This window comes from Anomaloglossus baeobatrachus, chromosome 3 (assembly GCF_048569485.1).
Source record: "Anomaloglossus baeobatrachus isolate aAnoBae1 chromosome 3, aAnoBae1.hap1, whole genome shotgun sequence".
Lineage (NCBI taxonomy): Eukaryota > Metazoa > Chordata > Amphibia > Anura > Aromobatidae > Anomaloglossus > Anomaloglossus baeobatrachus.
This window is the reverse complement of record NC_134355.1, coordinates 535,149,659-535,177,320: the sequence shown is the minus strand read 5'-3', so window position 1 is coordinate 535,177,320 and position 27,662 is coordinate 535,149,659. Positions and strand designations below refer to the sequence as shown.

General features: G+C 42.2%; 1 protein-coding gene across 2 annotated transcripts in view; it reads left to right on the top strand.

Moving 5' to 3' along the window:
- The window catches only part of PLOD2 (procollagen-lysine,2-oxoglutarate 5-dioxygenase 2), a 215,454-nt gene that overhangs the window by 177,074 nt on the left and 10,718 nt on the right, over positions 1–27,662 (top strand). Inside the window, exons 11-19 of one of the 2 annotated variants that reach the window (XM_075340788.1) lie at positions 91–195; positions 621–746; positions 2,248–2,389; positions 4,918–4,980; positions 7,649–7,762; positions 10,445–10,510; positions 17,087–17,191; positions 17,286–17,432; positions 20,320–20,445. In XM_075340788.1, the coding sequence (XP_075196903.1) occupies positions 91–195; positions 621–746; positions 2,248–2,389; positions 4,918–4,980; positions 7,649–7,762; positions 10,445–10,510; positions 17,087–17,191; positions 17,286–17,432; positions 20,320–20,445 (994 nt within the window). The remainder of the gene's footprint in view (positions 1–90; positions 196–620; positions 747–2,247; positions 2,390–4,917; positions 4,981–7,648; positions 7,763–10,444; positions 10,511–17,086; positions 17,192–17,285; positions 17,433–20,319; positions 20,446–27,662) is intronic. The other variant, XM_075340789.1, reaches the window with a different exon arrangement.

The following is a 27,662-nucleotide window of genomic DNA, read 5'->3' as shown; positions in this document are numbered from 1 at the left end:
GTGTGAACAGTGCCCAGCATTTCATTCTTTGAACTTTTGCAACATAAGGATGACATTTAGATGTAATATATTTTTATTTTTTCCATTCAGGGACATCTGCCGCCAGGATAAAGAATGCGACAATTACTTTAGTTTAGATGCTGATGTGGTGATGACAAATCCAATGACTTTAAAGTTGCTGATTGAACAAAACAGGTTGGTAATTTTGCACAATTTATTCACCATATAGAAGAAAAACTTAATTACAACATGCTTGAAAGAAAGCTGTAATTGGCGTGATTGAAGCGCACAGCCATCTTTCAGTAGGTGAGCAATCAGCCTTATTTAGCTGCACATTAAATAAACTTCCAGATTGCATAATGTGGATCATGAAAGGAAATCATAGCAAACCCGGTTTGGAACAATGTTATATAAATATATGGAGGGACATTACGCAGCAGTGTGCTCTATGGAAACATTTATTTTGGAACTTTCTATTATTTTGAGAGAAAATTGCGGTTTCTATTACTGTTTTTGTGTGATTTCCAGTAACCTATATAATTGCGATGAGTAACTTTGTACAAAGCTTTTTTTGAAAGCACCTGCAAATTATGCATATACATTTTTTCCCTTTATCCTAGAAAAATAATTGCTCCACTTGTGACACGACATGGAAAATTGTGGTCAAACTTCTGGGGTGCTTTGAGTCCTGACGGCTACTATGCGAGATCAGAGGATTATGTAGACATTGTGCAAGGAAACAGAGTGTAAGTATACTGGTATTGAGCAGTGATTATGGGGAGTCCCAGAAGAACTGTTATATTTAGTGGACTTTCTATAAATTTGAGAAATGTATAGAAAAAGTGTTGTCTTAGAGATGTCTGTTCTTAACACAGTAGCCACCAAGCACAAAATTATGTAACTCTACATGATGCTTACATCTGTAAGTGCAGAGTGGACTCTAGAACTGAGCTTCCTCCACCTACGGGAGATACAAGCTCTGATACATACAAAATATCTGCCTGTCACAGCCGCCATCAGACCTAAGCTCAGATTCCCTTCTGTTGATTTTACATCCTGCTGCCAATCTCCAACAGTGATATTTTTAATTGTAGCAGTTGCAACTCGCTCATTAGGCACTGATAGGTTACTGGAGATGGGCAAGCACTAAAATGCTTGGGTGCTTGGTCCTCGAGTCAAGCATGTCAGATGCTCTGAAAGTGCTCAACTCAAGTAACGAGCATTATAGAAAGTCAATGATTGGGCAGTTCGTCTCTCTGCCCATATACAGTCAGCCATAAACAGAGTATTTCCAGGAGGAAGAAGGGCGGGATTTTTTTTTGTACACACTACATCCAAATATGTCACTTTTAATCACAGTAAGAGCCATTCAGAGACTGTGAAAGGCTCTCTCGGGTGCCTGCACACATCATGCAGTGAAGCGAGCTTGTGCTTTGTGGTCATAGTTTCACGGTCAAAACATCCGAGCACCTGTGATACTCGGCCGAGAGCTCCAAGTACCTGAGCACCCCAATGTTTAATAGAGTAATGAGCAGTGTTGAGCACACTTGCTCATCACTATGTACCATGTATGCAGGAGGCCTGTTAATGGCCCCCAAGGCTACTATATTGGTTCATGTAAAGACCAGCCAAGAGTGAATTCTAATTGAGGTGATGATACAAAATAAGGGTTTTTTTTGTTGTTTTTTTTTTAATTTAATCTTATTTTTTACATTTCCTTATACAAAAGAAAAAAGAGGAAGGTTTTTATTTCTTTTGTCCCTTGAGACTCTTGAACCTGTGATCAGTTTAATCTACTTGTGTATTGTAGTATGTACCAGTAGTTTGAATTACTTTTTTTATTTTCTGAAGCCTGGGTACAGGCTGAGCTTCACAATAGGACCAAGATCCATGAGGGTCTTCAGCAGGCTCTGGCTGCTGTGACAATCCATTGGAACCCTTTGATTTTGTTGCAAGGGAGTGGCGATTGGAGTTGGTGCCTGAATGCACCAACAGTTGCTGTGTCAGAGCTTAATGTCAATGTTTAAATGATTAAACTGCAGCAATCAGAATAACCCAAAGTCACTGATGTTATAGGAAAATGTCAGCTAAATAACACAGCCAAATCTCATGGGTATGACGCGAGCTCAGCTTCTAAACCCACTCCACCTGATGTGTGGCATACTAAGGAGTCACATATCAAGAAGGGTTTAAATAGTATGCAATAAAAATAGGAATTAATAATATATAATAATGTTTATTTTGTAGCGGTGTTTGGAATATCCCCTATATGGCCAATATCTACCTGGTTAAAGGAGAAACGCTTCGGTCAGAGTTAACGGAAAGAAACCATTTCATTCTGGATAGACTTGATCCCGATATGGCATTATGTAGAAATGCTAGGGAAATGGTAAGGTTGTGCCAGGTTTGCCAGACAATGAATTACTTCATTATATATTTGTGTGTTCCACGCTTTACCATCACCATAACCAGTACAAGCCAATTTTTGTAAACTGAAGCATTAAATCTGTACAGACATCTGTGCTCTTCACCTTTTGATTTACTACAAGGAAATGATAAACACATTCCTCATACCAACAGCAAATTAGTCTCTTGAGTAAACGGCACAGAAAGTTAAATATCATAACAGACAAGATAATCTATACATAGAACAGCTGTACGCTTTCTATCAATAATGCCGACTAGCAAAATGGTAGCAACATGCTTATGTAGTCACTTAACAAACTATAAAATAATTAGTGGGGCCACAAAGTGAAGTCTATAGTTTGTTTAAAAAAGATATATATTATGGAGAATAGGTTAAAAGTTTAAGATTTTGGAATATTTAGATTTGAGTGCTTGGTCCTTAAAGTTGTCAGAATAGTAGTACTTGAAAAGTTTACAAGATATTACATTATATTGCTAGGCATAAATACATAGCCGCCTTTTGAAAAGCTAGATTTTAATTAATATCTCACTGACTCAAGAAGAATTTACAAAATTTTGACAAGACTGAGTTTCATAGAACATTTTTTTAATCCATAACATGAAAGTAAAGTTAATAATAAAACTTTTACTACAAAATGTACTCTCAAGTTAGTTGATCTAAAAATGAATATACCTCACTTAAAAAATACTACTTCTAGTATTTTGTATGACCTCCATGATTTTTAAGGACAGCACCAAATCTTCTAGATATGGAATGAAGAAGCTTACAACATCTATCTTTTTCCATTCTTCAAGAGCAGCCTGGATGCTGGATGGAGTGTGATCCTTAACTTGTCTCTTCAGTTAGGTTCAGATCAGGAGACATACTTGACGAATTAATCACTTTCACCCTGCTGTTCTTCAGAAATGCAACAGATGTGTGTTTAGATCATTGTCTGGTTGTAAAAGTGCACGTCTACCAAGGCCATGGCATGATTGTAGACGTGCCCTATTCCTACATGACAATGATCCAAAACACACATCTATTGCATTTTTGAAGAACAGGGTGAAAGTGACCAAGTGGCCAAGTATGTTTTCTGATTGCAATCCTATCGTACACTGTCGTGGAAACGTGCTAAGGGATCTCCAGATCTGCCAATGTTGGTCCAATTAATAGCGATGCATTGGAGACAAACACAAGAACACACAGCCAATGTCCGTGTACCAGGCTTTGTCTGAAACTCAGATGCCCAATCAGCAGTTTATTAAAACCACAAAAGAAAAGGGGACGGCTTAGCACATGACCAAAAATGGAAAGAAAGTTAGAAATAACAAAATCGTAAATTATGAATCCTGCTAAATTCCTTAAAACTAGATCTGTCCAGTTTTCTGGACCTTCAGTAACAAAGAAACTTTAGACAAAGACATATTTAAAGAGACTACACCCAGTGTTATTGCTTTTATGAATAACACTTATAAAGCTAATACAAGAATATCTAAATAATTTATTTATTTAGATATATAAATTGTTTAAACGATAAAACAACACAAGGTATACATTTTTTACCATAACACCCATGGGAAATTCTGAAGAGACAAGTTGAGTGTCACGCATCCAGACTCTAAAAGAGGTCCTTCTTGAAAAATCAAAGAAGGTAGATGTTGTAATATGTCACCAACTTGTTCATTCCATGACTAGAAGACTTGGAGCTGTCCTAAATATCATGGATGTCATTCAAAATAACAGATGTAGTTTTTTTATGTGCAATAGAATCAATTTGACATGATCTAATTTAAGAAAAATGTAAAACATTTGTAATGAAAGTTATATTATTAACCTTACTTTCATGGTATTGGTTAGTTTTTTTTTCTATGATTCCAAGTCCTGTTGAAATTTTTGAAATTGTTCTTGTGTTTAAAGCATTATTAATTAAAATCTTACTTTTCCAAGAGGGTCTGCTGATTTATGCTGAGTACTAATATATAAAATATACGATGTTTACAAAAAGAGAAATAATTTCTTGTTGAGTGCCTAATTGTTCCAGAACTTTTTAGCTTTGAAATCACATTATATGAAATTTACAGCAAAAGTTGGCAAGTATTTCATGATTTACACATTTATGTGGCTCTTAGACTATAGCTAACGCTATTCTTCTATCAGCTCCTTGCATCCATCATTATTCCTATTGCTGAAAGCTTGGATACACTATGCAAAGCCCGTGGTCAAGCAGACATATTTGTCTTCCCGATCCTATCTGGAATGCATTCATTTTTTTTTTCAAAATTAAATTTTGTCCTTAGCCGCTGTATAGCAGGTATGGCAAATCATGTTATATGTCATATGTAAGCTTTGCTTTATGCTGCATGATGTCCATCAAATCCATCCAGCTCTTCACCCTTCATTATAAGCTGTTATTTTTGAATCTGTGTTTTCATGTCTCCACAGTCAATCTAAGCAAAATATAAAGAGAGGATAAACAAGTCAACTTACTTGATGCTTCTTCATTTTAGAGTTTACAAAGAGAAAAAGACTCCCCATCTCCGGAAACTTTCCATATGTTCAGACCCCCAAAGGTTTTTTTATTTATTTTATTTTTTTTCCTTTTTCTTCTATCAAGGCTAGTTTTCTATCTTCTCAAATACGAAAAAAACCCTTTCTTATACTTTCCCCCTAAATTAAGAGTTCCAATACTACTTGTCAATTTTTACTTGATGTCATACTCCCTTCTTACAGGTCAATTCAGATAGGATATCCAGCAGTCACGTTCCGGTCATATTTAAAATCCAAAAATGTATTCAAAGTTTAAAAATTCCATCCACTTTTAAAGTCCATGTTAAGATTCAATGAGCAATTACAACAGCAAGAACTAGTTTTAGACTATGTCTACTTACTCTCTCTTGGTCAAGCGTGAGTAAGGACACATAGTCCGAAACTAGTTCTTCCTGTTGTAATTGTTCATTGGCTCTTAACATGGACTTTAAAAGTGGATGGAATTTTTAAACTTTGAATACATTTTTTATTTTAAATATGACCGTAATGTGACTGCTGGATATCCTATCTGAACTGACCTAGGTGAATGCGTGCCTGCTCTTCTATATCTGTGCACCGTTCGGCTGAGTGATCTCCAGAGGACTGGGGGAGCTGGATCTATTTTTTCCCTTCTTAGAGAGTATATTCAATATTTTGATAAAATCATAAGCACGAACTGGCAGGTAGTTGCCAACTACCTGCTTTTTGTGCCAGGCACTGTTCTTTGCCGACACACAACGGTTACAGACTGCATCTGCCGGCAACTCAACAGAGTGGTATCATCTTTTCCGCTCTGCTCTGCTGACAGGGCGAGGCTGCGGACATCATGCTGATTGAAAGTCGGCTCTCTGTTGCCTTACTGAGGGAGCCAGCTGTCCATCAGCATGATGTCGACAATCCTGCTCTGTCAACAGAGCAGAGAGGAAAAGATGCCGCTCTGTTGATGAGGAGTCAGCAGAAACAGATGAATCGCCTGTAGTAGCAGTCTGTGCTGTCGAAGAACGATGCTGGGAACAACAGGCAGGTAATTAGCAACAAATTCCCAGATAACCTTTTTTAAGGATTTTTTTATTAGAATTTTTTCAATCATTTTTATTAGAATTTTATTCATCATAACAAACCCTCATGCTCATTTTCGCACCAAAATTTAAATGATATAATTTTTTATTCTTACATTATTCATAAGAAAAATGTAACACTTCTGGACTATGAATTTTTAACCATTGGTGTAAAAGTAGTTGCCTTTTCTCTGCAAAATAGACTGGCATGACAAACAAAAGAAGCTTTTATACACAGAATCAAAAGTCTCTTGACTGAGATTTATCTGTATGAAGGGTTTATAAACTTGGGTTAGTATATTACCTTTTTTATATTACCCCACCAGGCGATGGCTCACCGAGACCTGGATGGAGTAAAATAGTCAGTGTAATAGCCGATAATTAGGCTCTAGTTCTAAATAATGGGCAGTACTTTACAAGCTCATAAAGTACGAGCACTTTAAAAAAAAATTCTGCCTCTTTTATAGCTACATGAAAAAATGTATGTAATATAGTATGTGGCCTTGTTTTTTCTGGATGGTATAAATACCTTCCAAATCAAATACCAATGGACACCACAAAATAGATGTAAATTATGCTAACATCCCTTCATTGTTTCATTCTCCATGAAGAATGAATTACATGTTTACGTTGCAATTTAGGGGAAGGGAAAGCAATTTTTGCATTTTATCATACAATAATGCTCTAATTTTTATGTGGGAAGCACAGATGCCAACGTACAGGGACATATCTTGCCAAATTGAAACTTTGCAAGCTATGTAATTTTCCTTCTGCCTTCTTTCTGGTTTGTTTACTTTGAAATGTAAGTAAACGGATAATTTACATTGGCCATAAAACTCTCATCTGTTTTATGTAAAGGGAAGACTTGTCGAAAACATAGTTATCTGTTACTTTTAGGATTTTCTATGGGCTTTCTGGTAGAATCCAACACTTTTTCTTCTTTTCTTGGTGAATGCTTTAATGAACTTTAATTCAATTTATCCCAGATTGTAAAACAACAATTAATACAATGTAAACAAACAAATGTGTGTGTGTGTATATATATATATATATATATATATATATATATATATATATATATATATATATATACTTTTTTTATATATATATATATATATATATATATATATATATTTATTTATTGTTTTTTTAATTCATTAAGAACAAAATTTCAATTCAATTTTCAACATTTATTTTTACTCTGGGATAAACTTGGACTGAACTTTTTTAGCTTGCTAATTTTATATTTTTATATGGTTTCAGTGACTTTATTTGCTCATATTAGAAACTATTAACATTTTATTTCTAATCGGCCTCTTTTATATCAGCTACTGAGTTAAATACTTAAAAACCTCCGTAGAGAATGTGATAAAATCAGTTCAATGCAGTTTGTGTCATTTGTATCCTTCAATGTGCTGGTTTTTCATCACATGGATTGGTAAATGGTTCATTTAAACATAGCATATTTCAAGCTTTCACCGTAGTGAATATTTTCTTCAGTTCTGATTACGTAATGATGATTTTTTTTTTTTCTCATGAGGATATTGCCTCAGACTTCATAATTTCTTCAAAATCATTCATTCACCTAAGCTCACATGCATGTTCCAGTTGAACCGACATATATTCTAATATATTTTGTAATTATTCGCCTTAGGGTGTTTTTATGTATATTACCAACCGGCATGAATTTGGAAGACTTCTTTCAACTGCAAATTACAATACAAGTCACTATAACAATGACCTTTGGCAAATATTTGAAAATCCCGTGGTATGTATTGTACATATGTTCCATTCATTACTACGCAGTAATGTTTAAAATTATATATTTAAATGGTAGCTGTGCTTTCAAGTAATTTTTCAGAATAAGTTTTCTTATGTGCGTACATGAGAAATCACACATTTTTGGATCATGATAATTCCATCCTCCATTTTCACAATTTTTTTCCTTTTGGAGGCTTTAGCTTCAATATGCAATTGACTCTGAGCTAGTGGTAAGAGAATTGCTGCAATGATCTATCATCCATAACACAGAACATAGAGAGGGATTCCTTCTCTTCATTCCTTAGTTAGCACATTAAGGCCCCTTTCACTTTGCGCTTTTACTTACGTTCACAGTGGTCCCGTTGGGGCATCCGTCCGAACCGCCCCCCCTCTTTGCGGGGTGGGGGAGGGGTGGTTCGGATGGATGCCCCGACGGAACCACTGAACGTAAGTAAAAACGCAGTGAGAAAGTAGCCTAATAAAAGCAGCAGCATCGAGGACATTGTACAGCAGTCCTGAGAAGTGATGAGCGAGCACTCCCATGCTCAGTTACTCTGTACTCGCAACGGTCAGTTGGATTCTCAGATGGGTACAACTCAAGTACCTGAGTATAATGGAATTTCATTGGGAACTTGAAAATTTCTTCAGAAAATTTCCCAGAAAAATGCTTAAGTTCCCCATTGACTTCCATAATACTACTCTAGTTGCTCCTATCTGAACATCCAACTGCTTGTTACGAGTACCGAACACCTGAGCATGATAGTGCTTACTCATTACTAGTTCTGAGCTGTGAAATGTTAATTCAGCTCTGAGGTGAGATAGAAGACTTGTTAGAAAGCTCAGCACAATCTTTGTTTCCCTCTATAAATTTGCCTGTTCCTCACTTTTATCCCGTTTCTCCATACTGTATAAACATAACATGAGACCTCAGTGTTGTCAGTCTCTTTTCTTGAGTTAAGCTGGGTTCACACTAAACGACAGCGACAACGACGTCGCTGTTACGTCACCATTTTCGGTGACGTAACAGCGACCTTGTAAGTCGCTGTTATGATCGCTGCTTAGCTGTCAAACACAGCAGAAGCAGCGATCATAACGTCGCTGTGCTACATGTTCAGAGAGCAGGGAGCCGCGCTTAGCGCTGGCTCCTTGCTCTCCTGCAGCACACATCGGGTTAATTAACCCGATGTGTGCTGCAGCTACATGTCACATTGCAGAGAGCAGGGAGCCGCGCACACTGCTTAGCGCTGGCTCCTTGCTCTCCTTGCTACAGTATACATCGGGTTAATTACCCGATGCATACTGCAGCCACATGTCACAGTGCAGGAGCCGGCACTGGCAGCAAGAGCGGCGGAGGCTGGTAACCAGCGTAAACATCGGGTAACCAGGGAAAGGTCTTCCCTTGGTTACCCGATGTTTACGCTGGTTACAGCTTACCGCAGCTGCCAGTGCCGGCTCCTGCTCGCTTCATTTCGTCGCTCTCTCGCTGTCACACACAGCGATGTGTGTGTCACAGCGGGAGAGTGACGACCAAAAAATGAAGCTGGACATTCAGCAACGACCGGCGACCTCACAGCAGGGGCCAGGTCGTTGCTGGATGTCACACACAGCGACAGCGACGGGACGTCGCTGCAACGTCACAGAAAATGGTGACGTAGCAGCGACGTCGTTGTCGTTGTCGCTGTGTGTGACACCAGCTTAAGACTGTTTCTTTTCAGCCTAGACGAAAAGTTTAGAAGGCAGGGAGAAGGTAAAAAGTCTTAAGTGTAGAAATTGGGCAGAATTCTATGCTTAATATATACAACCAAGTTTCTTATTTTTAATTTATCATATTCTCATGTTCTCTAGATTCATGTAAAGTTTGTTGAAAGTACAGTTCCTTAAAAAACAAAGGTATATTTTTAAAACATGTCCCATAATTAGAAAATCATGCCTAGTTTTGAGGACTATAAATATTAAAATAGTTTTGCTGTCACAGTGGAGGGTGGGTCAATCTAAAAAGCTGCAGGAGGAATTTCTATCTAAAACTAAAGATATGGGTATATTGGTGCAGCAACCCATAGTAATATTTTTCTTGTAAAAATCTGCCCTGCCATTGCTGTGTCATTTACCATTGAAGTGATGTGGTTCATTTTCAAGATTTATAAAACATTGAAAATGTATATTTGACTCTTTAAATTTGAGTAGAATGTGTAACTATTTCCCTATCTAAAGTAAGGAGAGACCTTGATTTTATTGCCGTTTCACATACGTTTTACTTTTTTTCTTTTTATAAAACCAATGGTTACATACTTCAACAACTGTTGTCCTTTCATTTATGAAGTGCCCCCCTTCCAATTGCCACCAAGTTACATTTTTTTCCTCTATACTGTGTATAAGGAAATGACTGATGGCAGTTGGGGAATATTGGGGACTCGCCCACATAATGCAGAGGACTCAAATTTTACAGCAGATAGCAAGAGATTTCAAGAAAATGGCTGCAAGAAAAAATAAGTCATTCAGTGTTTGGTTCAAAGTGTCTGTCACTACTGTATGCTACCCTCATATTACTTGGCAAATAAGGGCTGATGGTTTGAGCTTGAATATATTTTATCCTTTAATGACCATATATAACAATGTAAAACTACATTAAACAATAAATCTTTTCAATGACACTATATATATAAAATGTACATTTTTTTTTCTACTTTAGGAATGGAAGCTTAAGTACATTAGTTCCAATTATTCCAAGATCTTCACTGACAACATAGTTGAACAGGTAATTGTCAGTAAAAGTTTTAACACAATGTTTCTGTTGCAACAAAGTCTCCGATTCATCAAATGGTTTACACCCGTGTCCTGGACTAAAACTGCACGATATTTTGAAAAACTTTGGCACAAATCGCAAGTGCATAAAATGTTATGATTTGCCATTTATTTGTCATTTTTAGCCAGGTTCGTCATATTTATAAGTGGTTTGAGCTTTCCTGGCAGTGGCTGAGTACAGCTGACAAATTTACCACTACTTATGCCATAAAAGTGGCATAAATTATAGCAGAAGGTGTACTCCAGTCTGTTACTGAAGTACATTTCTTGCGGTGTCATGCTGCTGCTTAAAGATGCACCAAATTCATCAAGGAACGCAAGGCTTTTGTGCATTTTACACCAGTTCGTGAAGACGTGCAAAACTTCAGTGTTGATGAATCGGGGCCTAAATCTGTTTTGTCGTTTGTTTAGTAAACAGCTTTGAAATATTATTTTAACGCTGAAAAAAATATCCTTCTTTGGCAGTGTGTAAGAGAGAGATTTATAGTACTGTATTACCCGTATAATAAACATTTACAGCTCTTACTAAGAATTTCAAGCTATTGCCAACTGGTTTTGATGCACTTCTGTTTTATCATCCACAATGAGCAGATGTAGCTGAACTATTATGTTTGTGTACTGATAAGATGACTCGTTTGGTAGGTTTATCTGCTGTCCATAGAACATTTCAATTAAATAAATAATACACTTATCTTTATATTTTCATGTTAAGATACAAGTACAGAGATGTTATCATTTGTGCTTAAAAAAAATAAATAAATAAAATCAATACATTAAAAACCTTCCAGTTAATTCATTTTAGAATTAAAGAATTAGTGAAAGGAATCATTTGTCTACAGCATATGCTTTATATGCACTTATTGCACATTGACTTTTTACAGGAGAATCCAACATTTTATTTCAAATACAGTGATGCAACTTGGGGAAAAAAACGCAAATATGATAAAATAAAATAATATATATACCACCATTTTCCCTAGTAATCCGGCATTGACACAATGGCCAGCACGTGACATGCTTATGCTTAACTAGCAGCAAAAATTGTGACGCAGTAAAGGGTATGGTGGTTGATGGGAGCTATATTGTTCCTAGCCTTTTGCACTGTTGAACAGCGAGAAGAGGCTAATCCTGGCCTGGATCTTCTCTGCTATTCCAGGTTGTGAGGCAAGGCCTGCTCAGCACAGGTGTATGATTACCACAGCATAAAAAGGCAGCCAGAACTTCTCAGTGTGTGGGTGATTAGGCTGGAAAGCTGAAGGAGACTTTGTGTGGCAACCATAGCTGTATGGACTGGGACTGATGTTTTGCTGCTTACCAAGCTGGACTTTCCTTTTGTAACACTGTCTGAAGTAAGACTGCATTTATGTTCATTTTCAGTGTGAATAAAATGTCGCGGGCGGAGGAGGGGACGCTGCGCTCTCCCACTGCTCGGGTCCGGCTGCCGCTGCTCTGCGGCTGCTGCTGCTCGGTGGATCGAGTGATGGGCCGGATCCTGGGGACTCGAGCGGCGCTCCTCGCCCGTGAGTGAAAAGGGGTGGTTTGGTTTTGGGGATATTGTCCGTGACGCCACCCACGGTTGTGGTGATTTTGGTGACACCACCGCTGCTCTAGACGGGGATCCCGGGAGCGGTGACCGGGAGCAACTGAGTTGTTATTTCTCCCCACCGTGGGTAGGGGGTTGGTTGTTCCGGGGCCCGGTGATGGGGTAAGGATTGATGACAGGCGGGTTGCGGGGCCTGATAAGGTGCAGGGTCGCAGGGGCAGCGCTATGCCGCACGGCACGGAGGTACTCACTCAGCCCAATGATGATGACACAGTTCACGGTAAAACAAGCGGCTGGATGGACAGGTCCCTCGGACGGCTGCGGTGTTGTTGTTCCCTGCAGGTTAGCGGTGACTGTCTTTTCCCTGCACCTACTCAGTCTGTACGGTTTCGATGGGTTCCCACTGGTAACCCGCTCCCCGACTTGGATATGGGCCGGAGGAGCCCCTTTTGCCCGCAGGCGCTGGCCCTGAGAAACGGTTGCCTTGGCGGTGGCGGTGTCTCTCTCACTGGGTTGGACTGTTGCCTTCTGTCGGGACTTGACTGTTTGGAAACCTGGAGGTCCCCTTCACTAACGGATTCGGCAACTTCACGGCGACTCCAAGGCCCCTGCCACTGGTGCTGGCTTCTCCTGGCCACCACCCGTCCACGGTCCTTACGGTAGACTCCAATCGGCCACTCCTGCAGACGGTCACAACCGTCTGCCAACCTTGCTGTCTCACCCGGGCCACACACCCGGACGCTCTTCAGACTGTTTGTTTGCTCTAGTTCCACTTCACTTTCTCACTCCTCCAGCTCCTAAACTAATCTCTCTACTTCACCTCCTTCCACTTCCTCCTCCAAACTAGACTGCCGTTTTTCCCTCCTCTAGGACTGTGAACTCCTTGGTGGGCGGAGACCAACCGCCTGGCTCTACCCCCTGGTGCGGACATCAGCCCCTGGAGGAAGGCAACAAGGGTTTTGTGTCTGACCTTGATGTGCCTGCAGGGAGTGTGGGGTGTGTTGGTGGTGTTCTCTGTGGCCCTTGGCTTGTCCAGGGCGACACATTCCCCCTTAGTTTAATGCAGACCGTCCTCGGGCTGCCCGTCCAACACCGGTTTTATTTTCACCAACTGGAAAAATATGAAAAGGTAAAAACGGTAACACACTTACAATTAAATTAACATCTTCCCACATCGGGAGGTGCTCTTACTTAAACGTTATGGTAACGGTTACGGCTTCTGCTCTCACCCACCCAAGCAACCTGGCCCTGATGCTGCCCCTAAACAAATAGGCAGCACCCCTTGACCCCAGTCCTGCACAAATTGCCCGAGCGGGTTCTGTCCTTTCCAGGGGACCCACGTCCATGGGGAGCCCCTGGAACCCCCAGAGGGTAGCCACCAGTTCCGGTGGTGGCTGGGCCCCAGTCTGCTCCACTGCAGGCCCTCCCTCCAACCTGCCACTCCGGAGGCGGCTATGGTGGAAGCTGCAACAACATTTTTATTTACAAGCCACTAGTTTGTGGTTGCCTTGCAAGTTCTCAGGCATGTTCATAGGAGTTCCTATGTGAACTTGTAAAGGGGGTCCCAACGGGGACCAGTTGCTGGCTACGACCGGTTCCAAATCAGGGTGCAATCAGGTGACTTTTCACGGTTATCATTGACTTATCATTCTTCCTTTAAAACTTTCAAAACTTTAAACAGTGGTGGTTCCAACGGGGACAATTTGCAGCGGTGGACCGCTGCCTTTTGTGGCTCAACAGTCCATTCCCACTCGTGGGGCTCTAGTGCCACCTTCACATGGTGCACCGCTGTGGACCCCGATGGTAGCTCGCTGCGGGTGATCTTCTTTCATATTCATGCGGGAATGCACATCCGCTCTACACCATTTTCGGGCATCGATCTCTCTGCGCAGCTGCCTCTGCCGCCGCTCCCAGTATGGAGCACTTTCTGCTTGCTCCGGTTCAGCGTGTGCAGGGGACAGACCCAGCCAGAGTCCCTCTGTGTCGGCTACGACCGGCACTTCCAGTAATGAGGGACCCCGCTGTGACATGGCCTGCTCTGCCTCCTGGCAGCTGCATCTCCGCCGTGCCTCCGGTGCATCTTCGCTGATGGCCTCAGCCTTCGGCTTCTTCCATGGAAGCGGATCAGGGCGGTCACAAGCTTCTGCTGCAGGTCGGTCCGCCAGGGCGGATTGGCAGGGTACCGCTACCGGTGGTGGTGGTAGCGGGCCTAGTGGCGGGGCAGCAGCAGCCAACACAGGTAGCGGGGGAGGTAGCAGGGAGAGCGGGTATGGACCGGGTCCCTCAGCCGCAATGACCGACCCACTAGGGGTACAGGGGCGTGGGTCACTTACCCTCCCTTCCAAGACTCCCTCCACCTCGCGTCTCCGTATGGCCGCCACCACTTCCGCCATGTCGGCCTCCCACTCCTCCAGGAGGAGCTTCATGCAGACCTGCAGACGACTGCTTAACTGGACGGTCCGGACTTCCACCCACGCTGCGGGGCCAGGTGCGGGGACCACGGTGTTGTTGGTCGGACTCAGCATCTTTAGCAGCGGCCTCTTCCAGGAACCAGTCAATGGCCGCAGGGTCCTGGCGTCCCTGCTTCTATAGCCGCGCTCACATGCGACCAGCCGCCATTTCGTCCCCCTTAGCCTCTTTCTGGCCCCTCCTCTATCGGGGCGGGGTTTTGGCTTTCGCGCCTCCACTGCTCGAGGAGACGCTCGAGCGGGAACTCTTCGCGCCAAAGATGGCGGCTTCTGAAATTTTCTGGCCGGACACCTCTGGCGGTAACAAGGCGCACCTCAACCCAACGGCAGAGCGGTAAGATCCTGTTCGTGACGCCAAGTTGACGCGGGCGGAGGAGGGGACGCTGCGCTCTCCCACTGCTCGGGTCCGGCTGCCGATGCTCTGCGGCTGCTGCTGCTCGGTGGCTCGAGCGATGGGCCGGATCCCGGGGACTCGAGCGGCGCTCCTCACCCGTGAGTGAAAAGGGGTGGTTTGGTTTTGGGGATATTGTCCGTGACGCCACCCACGGTTGTGGTGATTTTGGTGACACCACCGCTGCTCTAGACGGGGATCCCGGAAGCGGTGACAAGGAGCAACTGAGTTGTTATTTCTCCCCTCCGTGGGTAGGGGGTTGGTTGTCCTGGGGCCCGGTGATGGGGTAAAGATTGATGACAGGCGGGTTGCAGGGCCTGATGAGGTGCAGGGTCGCAGGGGCAGCGCTGTGCCGTACGGCACGGAGGTACTCACTCAGCCCAATGATGATGACACAGTTCACGGTAAAACAAGCGGCTGGATGGACAGGTCCCTCGGACGGCTGCGGTGTTGTTGTTCCCTGCAGGTTAGCGGTGACTGTCTTTTCCCTGCACCTACTCAGTCCGTACGGTTTCGATGGGTTCCCACCAGTAACCCGCTCCCCGACTTGGATATGGGCCGGAGGAGCCCCTTTTGCCCGCAGGCGCTGGCCCTGAGAAATGGTTGCCTTGGCGGTGGCGGTGTCTCTCTCACTGGGTTGGACTATTGCCTTCTGTCGGGACTTGACTGTTTGTAAACCCGGAGGTCCCCTTCACTAACGGATTCGGCAACTTCACGGCGACTCCTAGCCTTGCCAGGGTCTGAAAGGCCCCTGCCACTGGTACTGGCTTCTCTTTGTGTACCGGTCCGGTACTATCGGGCCACCACCCGTCCACGGTCCTTACGGTAGACTCCAATCGGCCTCTCCTGCAGACGGTCACCACCGTCTGCCAACCTTGCTGTCTCGCCCGGGCCACACACCCGGACGCGCTTCAGACTGTTTGTTTGCTCTAGTTCCACTTCACTTCCTCACTCCTCCAACTCCTAAACTAATCTCTCTACTTCACCTCCTTCCACTTCCTCCTCCAAACTAGACTGCCTTTTTTCCCTCCTCCAGGGCTGTGAACTCCTTGGTGGGCGGAGACCAACCGACTTGCTCCACCCCCTGGTGTGGACATCAGCCCCTGGAGGAAGGCAACAAGGGTTTTGTGTCTAACCTTGATGTGCCTGCAGGGAGTGTGGGGTGTGTTGGTGTTGTTCTCTGTGGCCCCTGGCTTGTCCAGGGCGACACATAAAACACTGACCTTTTTAGGCTAGAAACCTTTGTATGCCTCTTTACTGCATCCCTGCCAACACCTTTCATGAGCTGACTCCCCACAGGACCCATTGCTCTCCTTCAGTTAACAGGTCCTGGTAGTGTCATCACATTCTAGTGGTGCCACCCTGGTGCATTTCGCATAGTGATAAATGCTCTTATTGCCTCTCACACAGTTGTCATGCTCCCCTGATGCTGTCCTGCACAGAATAGTGCCTCCTAATATAAGAAAAATAATACCTACTTCTGTTACTTTGAAGACTAAGCATTAAGCAGGCATTTTTGGGACCGTACAGTGGGCGGATTGGCGTAGGCATGGCACTGAGCCGTCATGGTAAAGAGGTCCTAAAATGTAAAAAATATGGTCAAATTTAAGAATACGATTTTTCAAAATGTCTTAATATTGCAGAAGCTTACTTGCACCAGTAAAATATACTATAATAATTAGGAAACCAAGTGGCTGAATGGTTAGCACTGTTACTTTGCAGCGTTGGGATCATATGCTATGATGGACCGGTATGCGTTTGTTTGGGTATCTTCCCATACTCCAGACATTGTGAGCCCCAGTAAGGACAGTGATGATGATGTCTGTAAAGAGCTGAGGAATATGATAGAGCTGTATAAGTAACTAAAATAAATAATAACTAATCCATGTTAAACCTTGGAAAATGTTTCACATGCAGAGAAAAAGGTATCATTTTGCCCTCAATTTTCCTGGTTCTAACAAGGATATGAAAAGTAGCTTTTAACCGTGCAGGAAAGTTTATGTTGCTGCTTCAATTTTGAAGCCATTTTTGATTGTTGCTAGAATCAGATTCTGAATTGATCTATGCACCAAATCCAGCCTGAGATGTACTGGATGAGCTAACTTTACTCCACATTGTCTGTTACAGCCCTGCCCAGATGTATTCTGGTTTCCAGTTCTGTCTGAGGAGGCTTGTGATGAACTTGTAGAAGAGATGGAGCATTATGGAGGGTGGTCCGGATCCAGTCACTCCGTAATCATTTCTCTATCACGTTCTGCTTTCTGTCTACTGTGTGCAAAACAATTGTAATCTATTTTCTTTTTTTTTTTTATTTATTTTAATTTAGGATGTACGTATTGCTGGCGGTTATGAAAATGTTCCTACAGATGATATTCACATGAACCAGATAGGGATGGACAATGAATGGCTTCACTTCATTAGAGAGTACATTGCTCCAATAACACTCAAAGTCTTCGCTGGCTATTACACAAAAGTAAGAATTAGCCTAATAACTTACAGCAAATGTCAGAAGACCAATACAATTTATAGCTGCTTCCTACATGACGGCATTCACAGGAATTTAATAATTTTACAACTTCTTGTGATGGATTAAGAATAATTAGAATGCCAAATATGACTTCAATTTTACTTTATCTGCATATCTGAAATAAGATATTAACCCTCAACTGGTGAGGTGGGGTTTGCAACACCCCAGGGACATTTTGTTCAGCTGGCATTCATTGGAAAATGCTGGTATGAATCATCAATGTATTGCACTTTCCGATACTTGTGGGTGTCAAAATTATGGTATACTCATGTGTAATATATCGCCAATAAGAAAATGATTAAAACAAATGTGATGTTTGCATTTTCTGTAAAAATTAGAGATTTCTAAACACTGAGGTGTAGGAACCCCACATCACCAGTTGTGTGACAAAAATCTCATCTCACCAGTTGAGGGTTAAACATTAGTGTGTATTTGTATGTATGTGAGTGCGTGTGTGTTTGTGTGTATATATATATATATATATATATATATATATATATATATATATATATATATATATATATATAAATAAATCCTGCTAGGTCTTATTTTTTTGGGAACGTCTTGTGGGTGTGTGTATGTTTGTGGAGTATGCTTAAATATTCCACCTAGTCCAAAACTAAGCCCTAGTTGTATAGTATCCTGAAATAGAGCAGTCCTTTCAAGATATGTAACTTTTATTGCTGTACATTGCTGTAAACGCCGAAGTTTATACTCGCATACTGACTAGTTACTGAATAGAATATTCTCCCCTCTTCCCTCCCATAATCTCGCCCACCCATTGACCAGAATCAAAGATTAATGAAATAATGAATATTCACTTCCTTCCCTGCCCATCCCTCTGTGCCGTGTGTCACTCCGACTGTCATTGCAGGATCATAGAGAAATGCTCGCACTGGCCAGCAGCTCTTCTAAGATGAGCATGACAGCTGCATAGAAATACACGCTGACAGGCTCTTGTAAGAAGAGTCATCTGCCAGTGCAAGCATTTCTCTACGATCCTGCAATGTCAGTCTCAGTGAATCCCTTACGGCTTGCACAGAGGGGTGGGTAGGGAAGGGGGTGCATATTTATTATTTTATTAACCCAAGTTCCAACGCTGACGCTGGTAGAGTGACGGGCAGGATTATGTGCAGGAAGTGGGCTGAATATTTATTCATTTCATTAACTAGCCGGCATATAACTATAAACCTCCATGACTGAAAGGACCGTACATATTATTGGTGGATCAAGCAGTGAATATTCATTTGTCATAAATGGGCGACTGAATACACCAATACACCAACACAGAATATTACATGCATGCCTTGAAAATGAGCCCTAATGTATGTTTTGGAATTAATAATAACATAAGGTATATATATATATATATATATATATATTATATATATATATATATATATATTTATTTTTATATATATATATATATATATATATATATATATATATATATATATTTATATATATATTTCAATTTATTATTACACACAGACTACTCCAAAAAGTTAGGGATATTTGGCCTTTTGGTGAAATTTCAGGATGATATTAAAATGCACTCTAACCTTTTTAGGTGAATTTAATGTGACCTTCTGTAAACTCTGTAACTACTCCCGTGGTTTTACTGTATTTAGATTTGTCATTTTAACAGAGTCTGTTCTCCCAGTAACTTGTGAACTCCCTATATTTCCAGTAATGGGTGATGAACCTAAGTGGGGATTTGTTTTGTGGGGTAAGTAAGGTACTGAACAATTACAACGGGGTTGGCCTGTAAATCCCACATAAATTCGATTTAGACAAAACCCCCAACAGATCCACTCACTATAATGAGGCAGCTGGAGACACTTTGGACTCTGGTGTCTGTTTCGGTTGTATACATCTTCTTTAGATGTGCACAGAACTGTTGTCAAATACACTTGTGCACTAAAAAGACACCTAAAATGATGAGACACCATTGTAATAGAGATGAGACAGACTCCAAGCTAACTCTATGTTCCTCATTACAGTGAGTGGTTTCATCAGGGTATTTAGTCTGAATCGCAGTTTTTTGGGATTTATATACAGACGATAAAATCTGAACCAAGTCTTTTTACAATTTTTGAGATGTAAATGAACAAATAAGCAATACAAGAATAGTTCTTAATTTATTTTACTTTTTTTTACTATTTCATTTAGTCCCACTGTAGGACATAAGTATTTTTTACTTTGATCGTTGGTCTAATAAACAGCTTATAGCTAGGACCAACAGGCCAATGTATCCTGGGGTCATCAGATAATCTTGGGGTGCAATGGCAACTATTGGCACCAACGATAAAATCGCATGGTCTGATCTGATAGTGTTAAAGGGGGTGTTTTAAACTCTCTTTAATCACTTATATGCCTCTGCTGCGATTGACTCGATATTTAAGGGATTAGTCTGCCTGAATCAGTTCCAAAACTGGTCGAGATCGATACGACAGGGTGTTGGCTATCATGTTTGTTATTTAATACCTTTACAAGCCTTTTCTCAACTATTCTAGAATACCCTTTTAATATTTGATCTTTTATTTTAAGAGATTGGTCCTTTCCTTTGTACATTTTCATTTGTAAGAATGCCCTTTTGGTAATAAAGTAGGATTCTGCTGCTGGGGTCCTCAGTGATTGATTGGGATCAAGGAAAATATGGCATCGGCTTTGAATTGCAGAAAGATCAATGGTCTATGCATGTAATGATGACATACAGTGCCCTGAATGCGGAATCATAATTAATACGGAATTCATTAAGAATGTAGAATAAAGAGTTCTTTTTCCATATTGTTACTTTTGTCTTGATTAATTTTCATTCATTCTTTTTTAGGGACATGCATTGCTTAATTTTGTTGTAAAATATACTCCTGATCGACAATCATACCTGAGACCTCATCATGATGCCTCAACATTTACAATCAACATTGCACTTAACACAAAGGATACAGACTTTCAGGTAATTTTTCTCACTAGGTTTATAATATCTTATAACTTCCAAGAAAAATTAATTTAGTTTTATTTAAACAGCCATTCAGATAAATTGATGTTCTTGTAATAGAATTAAAACGTGAGTTCTTAAAAATGCCTTTTTTTGCTCTGGCTCGTAGAGAAGGGTCTTCAGCGATTTGACTGTTTTTATAATGTTCATATACAGTCATGGCCAAAAGTGTTGGTACACCTAAAACTGTTCCAGAAAAAGGAAGTATTTTTGCCTGTAAAATTATTGTAATTACACATTTTTTGTCATACACATGTTTATTTGCTTTATGTGTATTGAAACACCAGAAACAAAAAATAAACCAAAACAGAAAAACAGGCAAATTGGACATAATTTCAACAGAACTAAAAATGGCCTGGACAAAATTGTTGGCGCTTTTCCAAAACTGTGAGTAAATAACTTTGTTTCAAACATGGAATTCTCGTTCAAACTCACCTTATGAAAATCACACCTGAAACTACATAAAAAGGGGAAAAGTTGACTGTATATTGGCATTGTGTGTCTGTGAGTGCCCCACTAAACAAGGAGAACAGAAAGAGAGAATGGTCTGATGACTTAAGAACCAATAGTTTTGAAAAATGTCAACAATCTCAAAGTTACAAGTCCATCTCCAGAAATCTTGATGTTTCTTTGTCCACAGTGCGCAACATAATGAAGAAGTTTAAAATTCATGACACTGTAGCTAATATGTCTGGGTGTGGACAGCAGAATTGGTTAAAAGTTGCAATGTAGTCTTGATGACTAATAAGTAACCCCAATCAAATTCCAAAGAAATTCAAGCTGTCCCGCAGGCTCACAGTGATCATTGTCCACGCAAACTATCCTTTGACATTTTATTGAAATTAAATACTATGGCAGGAGACCCAGGAGGACCTCACTCCTGACACAGAGACAAAAAAAGATAGACTAGAGTTTGCCAAAATGTACATGAGTAAGCCAAAATGATTCTTGAACAGCATCTTGTGGACAAATGAGACCAAGATAGAGCTTGTTGGTAAAGCACATCATTCTGTTTCCCGAAAACGAAATGAGACCTACCAAGAAAATAATACAGTTCCTGCAGACAAATATCAGGGAGATTCAAAGATGTTTTGAGGTTGTTTTGCTGCTTCTGGCACTGGGTGTCTTGACTTTATGCAAGGTATCATGAAATTGGAAGATTACCAAAGGATTTTGGGTCGCAATGTAGTGCACAGTGTTAGAAAGCTGGTTTTGTATACTAGGTCATGGGTCTTCCAGCAGGACAATGAACTTATACATCTTTCAAGAAGCACCCAGAAATGGATAAAAAAGCACTGGAGATGTCTGAAGTGGCCAGCAGTGAGCTTGGATCTAAATCTCATTGAACCCCTGTGGAGAAATCTTAAAAATTATTTTGGTGAGAAGCCACCCTTCAAATATTAGAGACCTAGAGCAGTTTGCAAAAGAAGAGTGGTCCAAAATTTCAGTTGAGAGGTGTAAGAAGCTTGTTGTTTATAGGAAGTGATTTATTTCAGTTCTTTACTTCCAACTGTATGCAACTAAATATTAAATAGGGAGGCAATAATTTTATACTGCCTATTTTTGGAGTTTTGTGGGAAATTAATGTCACAAGATGTCTATTAGGATAATAGGGGACAGAGACTCCTATGCTGTCCCTCACGCTTTGGCACCCTAGTCTATCCCTAACCTCAGGGTTACTCCCAGCAGTGGAGATGCCTGAGTCTCGTTCCTGTCTATGCTCCTGACCAGTACTACTCTGATACCCCCCTCCCACCAGGGAAGGATGGGTCAGGAGTGGGATGGAAAACAGATAACAACTCACAAGGGAAAACCAAAACTCTGACATTTGAAACACACAGGAACAGACAATATGATACTCAGGAGTAAAGCAAGATCAGGAAGGTAACATCAAAAAGGTAATAAGGGTTATCTCCACAACCGCACTCAGCAACAAGTATAACAAGCACCAGATAGTCCTGCATCACAACACCTTACCATACCAGGTAAGCTAAACTATATCTGGTATAGGTGGAAGGATCTAGCTAGCATACATAGGAGGGGAGCTTATGTTATTGGTTTCCATACAACATGTGATCAAAAGAGACTAAAAAGGAGACTAGCAGAAATTAACTCTTGGTAGCCTGCCTATGAATTGTCACTCTGCAGTTCAACGCTAGAGTCTGCTTGTGAGGAACACAGACACCACAGGTTATAGAGCGGAGTGTCAGAGTCTGTAGTCTGAGCAGAACCTGACGCTGTTCTGTCCCCACTTAAAGGTGATTGAAGGCGCGTAGTTGTGGGATGGTGTGAGAATCTTACCTTCATTTCCTATAGGTGAGGCAGACAGGACCAGAGCGCTCCAAAGTTAAACATGCACATGCTGAGATGAAACAATGGTGGTTTATTTTCTCCAAAGGTTAGGACATGCAGAGTACAGTAGTCCACGTACCTGGCATTGTGGTTTTCTTGTGATGCTTGTTTCTGGAGTCACTAAGGTCAGAAGACTTTGCTTCTAGCAGCTCCAATAAGGGATGTGATTCTCACAAAAACTCTGGCTGGAACTGAATATGCCAGTAAATGATGTAAGAGGATCAGCAGACACTCCCATGGGCTGGCCAAAAGAAACAGAGGAGCCAAAAGGTCTGACAAGTAGATGGTAGCAGAGACAAGCATGAAAACATTAAATAACAGTGTTAACTAAAACAATTAGGAACAGCACACTCCCCATCTGAAATTCACTTTGGGGATTTCACTATTGAGTCCATAATACAACCTGAAAGGAAAAGCACGTTAAATGCAAAAAGAAGCTCAATTGAGTCCAAAACAAGAAAGATGGCTCAAACTTCAGGTCCGGTAGCGTTCATCCCATAGGGATGCTCTCTATGGGCAACAGCAGAACAAGTTCGTGGATTGGCCTTGCAAAGGTCTTTGTATCACCTTTCCTGATGAAATTTAGCTCCACCTTCCGAACATTGCCGTCCTGACTAGGAAGTATCCTAGTAATCAGTCCCATAGGCCAGTCAGTCCTTTCTGTGGTCTGGTCTTACAGGTATGCAACCACTGCTATGGCTTCTGTGGAGGCGTCTGAGAAGATGTGGAGTTCTGTCTTTATGCTAGAGGTGAGGGAGCTTTTGATATAACATCTTGGGATTTGAATGTTGTTCAACCCACACAACGACTGTTTCCAAGCTTCCCATTTTTGCTGTTTGTCGGAAGGGAGTGGGTTATCCCAGTCCTTGACGGTTTCAGAGAATTGTCTCAGCAAGGATTTGCTTTGTATAGTGATAGGCGCCATAAATCCCAGCGGGGTTGTTCACTATAGAAAGGATACCACGTTTTGTGAATGGCTTGTCTGAGCAACTTACTTGAAATCCGAAGGAGTCAGTTGCAAGATCCTATCTGATGCCCAGGATCCTCTGCACTGGTGGACTGTCTAGCTCCAAGTCAATGTCCTTGAACCCAGGGGCGTGATGACCCGACTCAAAGGCTCTCATTACGGACAGGCTATTTGAAGCAATTTTGTGTAACCTGAGTTTTGCCTGGGACAGCATGCCTTGAGTCCTTTTGAGCAAATCAATGGCTTCTTCCTCGGTGGGTAGTGATTTGAGCCCATCATCTACATAAAAGTCTTTCTCAACAAAGTCTCTGGCATCTGTTCCATACTCAGACTCTCCCTCTAATGCGGTTCTCCGGAGGCCATAGGTTGCAACTGCGGGTAAAGGGCTGTTTCCAAATACGTGGACCCTCATACGATATTCCACCATCTCTTTATTGGTGTCATTGTCCTTGTACCACAGAAAACTGAGGAAGTTCCAGTGGTCCTCTGACTAGGAAACAGTGGAACATCTGTTCAATATCGGCAGTGATGGCGACAAGCTCTTTTCTGAACCTCAGCAATACTCCTACCAAGTTGTTTGTTAGGTTAGGACCTGTGAGGAGAACATCGTTAAGGGATACGCCTTCATGTTTGGCACTGGAGTTGAAGACAACCCTGATTTGATTCCGTTTTCATGGGTGGTATACACCGAATGAAGGCAGATACCAACACTCTTCGTTCTTCTTCAAGAATGGAGCAGGTTCTGCGTGGTTGTTGCGGAATATTTTGTCCATAAAGGCAACAATATGTTCTCTCATTTCAGGTTTGCTGTTCATAGAACGCTGAAGAGAGTTAAATCTGGTCTGAGCTTGAGCTCGGTTGTTTGGGAGTCTTACCCTGGTAGATCGGAAGGGTAATGGAGAGACCCAATGGTTGGTTTTGTCTTTAGAAAACTCACAGTCCATTATTCCGATGAATTCTCTGTCCTCTACTGACAAGGCTACTTTATCGTCGTCCTTGGTTGTGAGAAAGACTGATCTTCACAAGTTGTCGATATGCAGAGAAGAAGCAATGTCAGGTAGCTGTATTGTGTCTGGAGACTTCTCTTTCACTCCATAGTGATGAGGACATGGCTTTAGGCAGGTTGTGCGCCCATCTCCATGCACGTAAGTCTTGAAGGAATCAATTTTTGATCGATCAACACCCACATTTCCTATGACTACCCATTCCAAGTCCAGTCTCTGGGCTTATGGTGCATAGTCAGGCCCATTACACTGCTGTCGCACCTTGTGTACCCTTAGATTGTCTCTGCCGAGCAGGAGTAGAATCTCTGCGTTATTGTCCAGAGGTGGGATAACACTAGCGAGGTGTCTTTGGTGTGGTTAATGAAATGTAGCTTCTGGAGTAGGAATTTCATTCCTGTGGCTGGGTATTTGGTCACATTCAACGAGCGTTGGTAGAGGTATTTCAGTCTTCCCATTCATAGGAGAAGCAATGAATCCCTGGGCTCTTCTGCCGCTAGTCTCTATGCGACCCGAGCAGGTGTTCAAGGTGTAGGGTTCTGATGGTCCATTAATTCCGAAGGCTTCAAAGAATTTGGTTCCTGCCAGGGACCGGTTGCTTTGGTCGTCTATGATGGCATACACCTTCATTGCCTTTTCTGGATGTCCCTCGGGATAAACCTTGATGAGGCATATTCCAGCACAACATTTCTGCGTTTGGCCCTCTCCACATACCTCTGAGCATGAGCAGGAGACGGCTGTGGTGGTGTCAGTCTATTCTTGGACTCCCCGCCATGACTTGGAGTGGGAGCGGTGGTGACTGCAGCCAGTGTGTCTCTAGCTAGCTGGTTTGGGTGCATGGCTGAAACGTGTTTTTCACTATGACACTCCTCACACTTGACGATGGATTTACAGTCCTTGGCCATGTGCTCAAGTGATGCGCAGCATTTGAAACAGATCCCAAGCTCTGTGAGGACTTTCTTGCGCTCCTGTAGCGTTTTGGATCTAAACTCTCTGCACTTGTTCGGTGAATGCGTTTTTTTTATGGGTGGGACATTCTTGATTGAAAGACTTATCTCTTGATGAGATGTACTGTTTATCTGTGGGTGCTGCAGGTGATGGTAGCTCAGTCTTCCTAACACTCACAGTGTTCTTAATGTCTCTGCGTTTGTGTATGGCACCTTCATACCTTGATGATGATGATGTTGCAGCTGCCGAAGTGTTGAACTCTAGGAAGTCGAGGCTGGAATCGTTCCTTATCTGGGCCTGCTCGTCGATGAACTTGCAGAAGTGAATAAATGGGGGAAAGGTGACATCATGCACTCTTTTGTACCTTGAGAATAACGTTGCTCATTTCTCCTGCAGACTGTATGGCAGCTTCACCACGATTGGGTTCACTCCATGAGCTGTATCCAGGTAACACAGCCCAGACAGACGAGGATCTCTTTTGGCGAGCTCCAGCTCCATGAGCAGATCACTTATGTCTTGAAGCTTGTGGACTTCTTTAAGGTTGATCTTTGGGATGTCCTACAGTCTCTTGAATAGGGCTTTCTCTATTACTTCTGCGCTGCCAAAGGTGCGTTCCAGTCTTTGCCATGCAGCAGCGAGACCTGCTTCTGCTTGTCCCACATAGATGGTTTTGAGGCTCTTGATATGGTTTGTAGAGCCTGGGCCCAACCACTTGATCATGAGGTCGAACTCCTGTTCTGCAGTTAAGTTGAGATTGGCGATGGCTGCCTTGAAAGTTGCTTTTCAGGCCCTGTAGCTCTCTGCACAATCATGAAATTTCATGAGACTAGTGTTGATTAGCTCTCTGCTCACCATGAACCTGGCAAACTCAGACATATCTGATTTCTCACCACTTGTTGCCACGACGACTTGTGATGCCCCTGGGGCGTATGGGCTGCCTGGCGTGAATGGATGAAATGTTTCCGGGTAGAAGGACGTTGCTGAAGGGTTGAGCTGTGGTTTAGCCTCTGTAGATTCTGATGACCGCTGCTTGAGCTGTGGAAGTGGGTCAGGAAACACTTGGTTGCCATCTTGCCGTGGTGACTGTGTTTGAGAGGGCACCTCTTGGTGACCGTTATTAATTTGCTCAGGTGCTTTAGGTGGTACTGGCACTGGTAGAGGTAAGTTGGAGGTTTCGGTGTTGTCGGCTTGGACGGTACTGCAAACCGTGGTTGCTACAGGTAACTGATTCAGTACATAGTCTCTTGTGTGATCAACTGGATTGTCTGTTTCCAGTGGTGGCAAGTGAGCTGGATCAGGACCTTGGGTCAATGCTTGCTCGAGTAGTCTCACTTTAGCTAGCGCAACTTCCTCTTCCATCTGTGACCGAAGAATCTTTATCCGAGCCTCCGCTTCTGCCCTTTTGGCTTCTGCTTTAGCGGCTTCTGCTTTTGCAAGGGCTTCTGCTTCTGCCCTTTTGGCTTCTTCCTCTACTTCTTTTTCTGTGAAGGAACGTCTCACCTTGGATTCTTCCACTCTTATGCGGGCCTCTAGCATCCTGTCGCTCAGGGCTGAGATTCTTGAGGCTGATGACCCGGATGACCGAGAAGAACGTCTAGATGAGGTTGATCGGTGTGATCTAGTTTCTTGCTGGTGAGAGATACGGTGTTCGGCCTTGTCTATGGCATCTTGCACCTTGGCATCTCTTTCCTTGTCCACCTCTTCTGCCTTGCTCAGGTCTGAAAGAGCTTCAACAGTTTTGAAGTCTTTTAGAAAGGTAATGTACCATGTTGACAGTAGAGTTGAGTGCGTTTCGTGGTTCGTGGTTCTCCAGTTCGCAGTTCGAGTGATTTTGGGGGCTGTTCTAGATCGAACTAGAACTCAAGCTTTTTGCTAAAGCTCGATAGTTGTAGTTACGTTTGAGAACG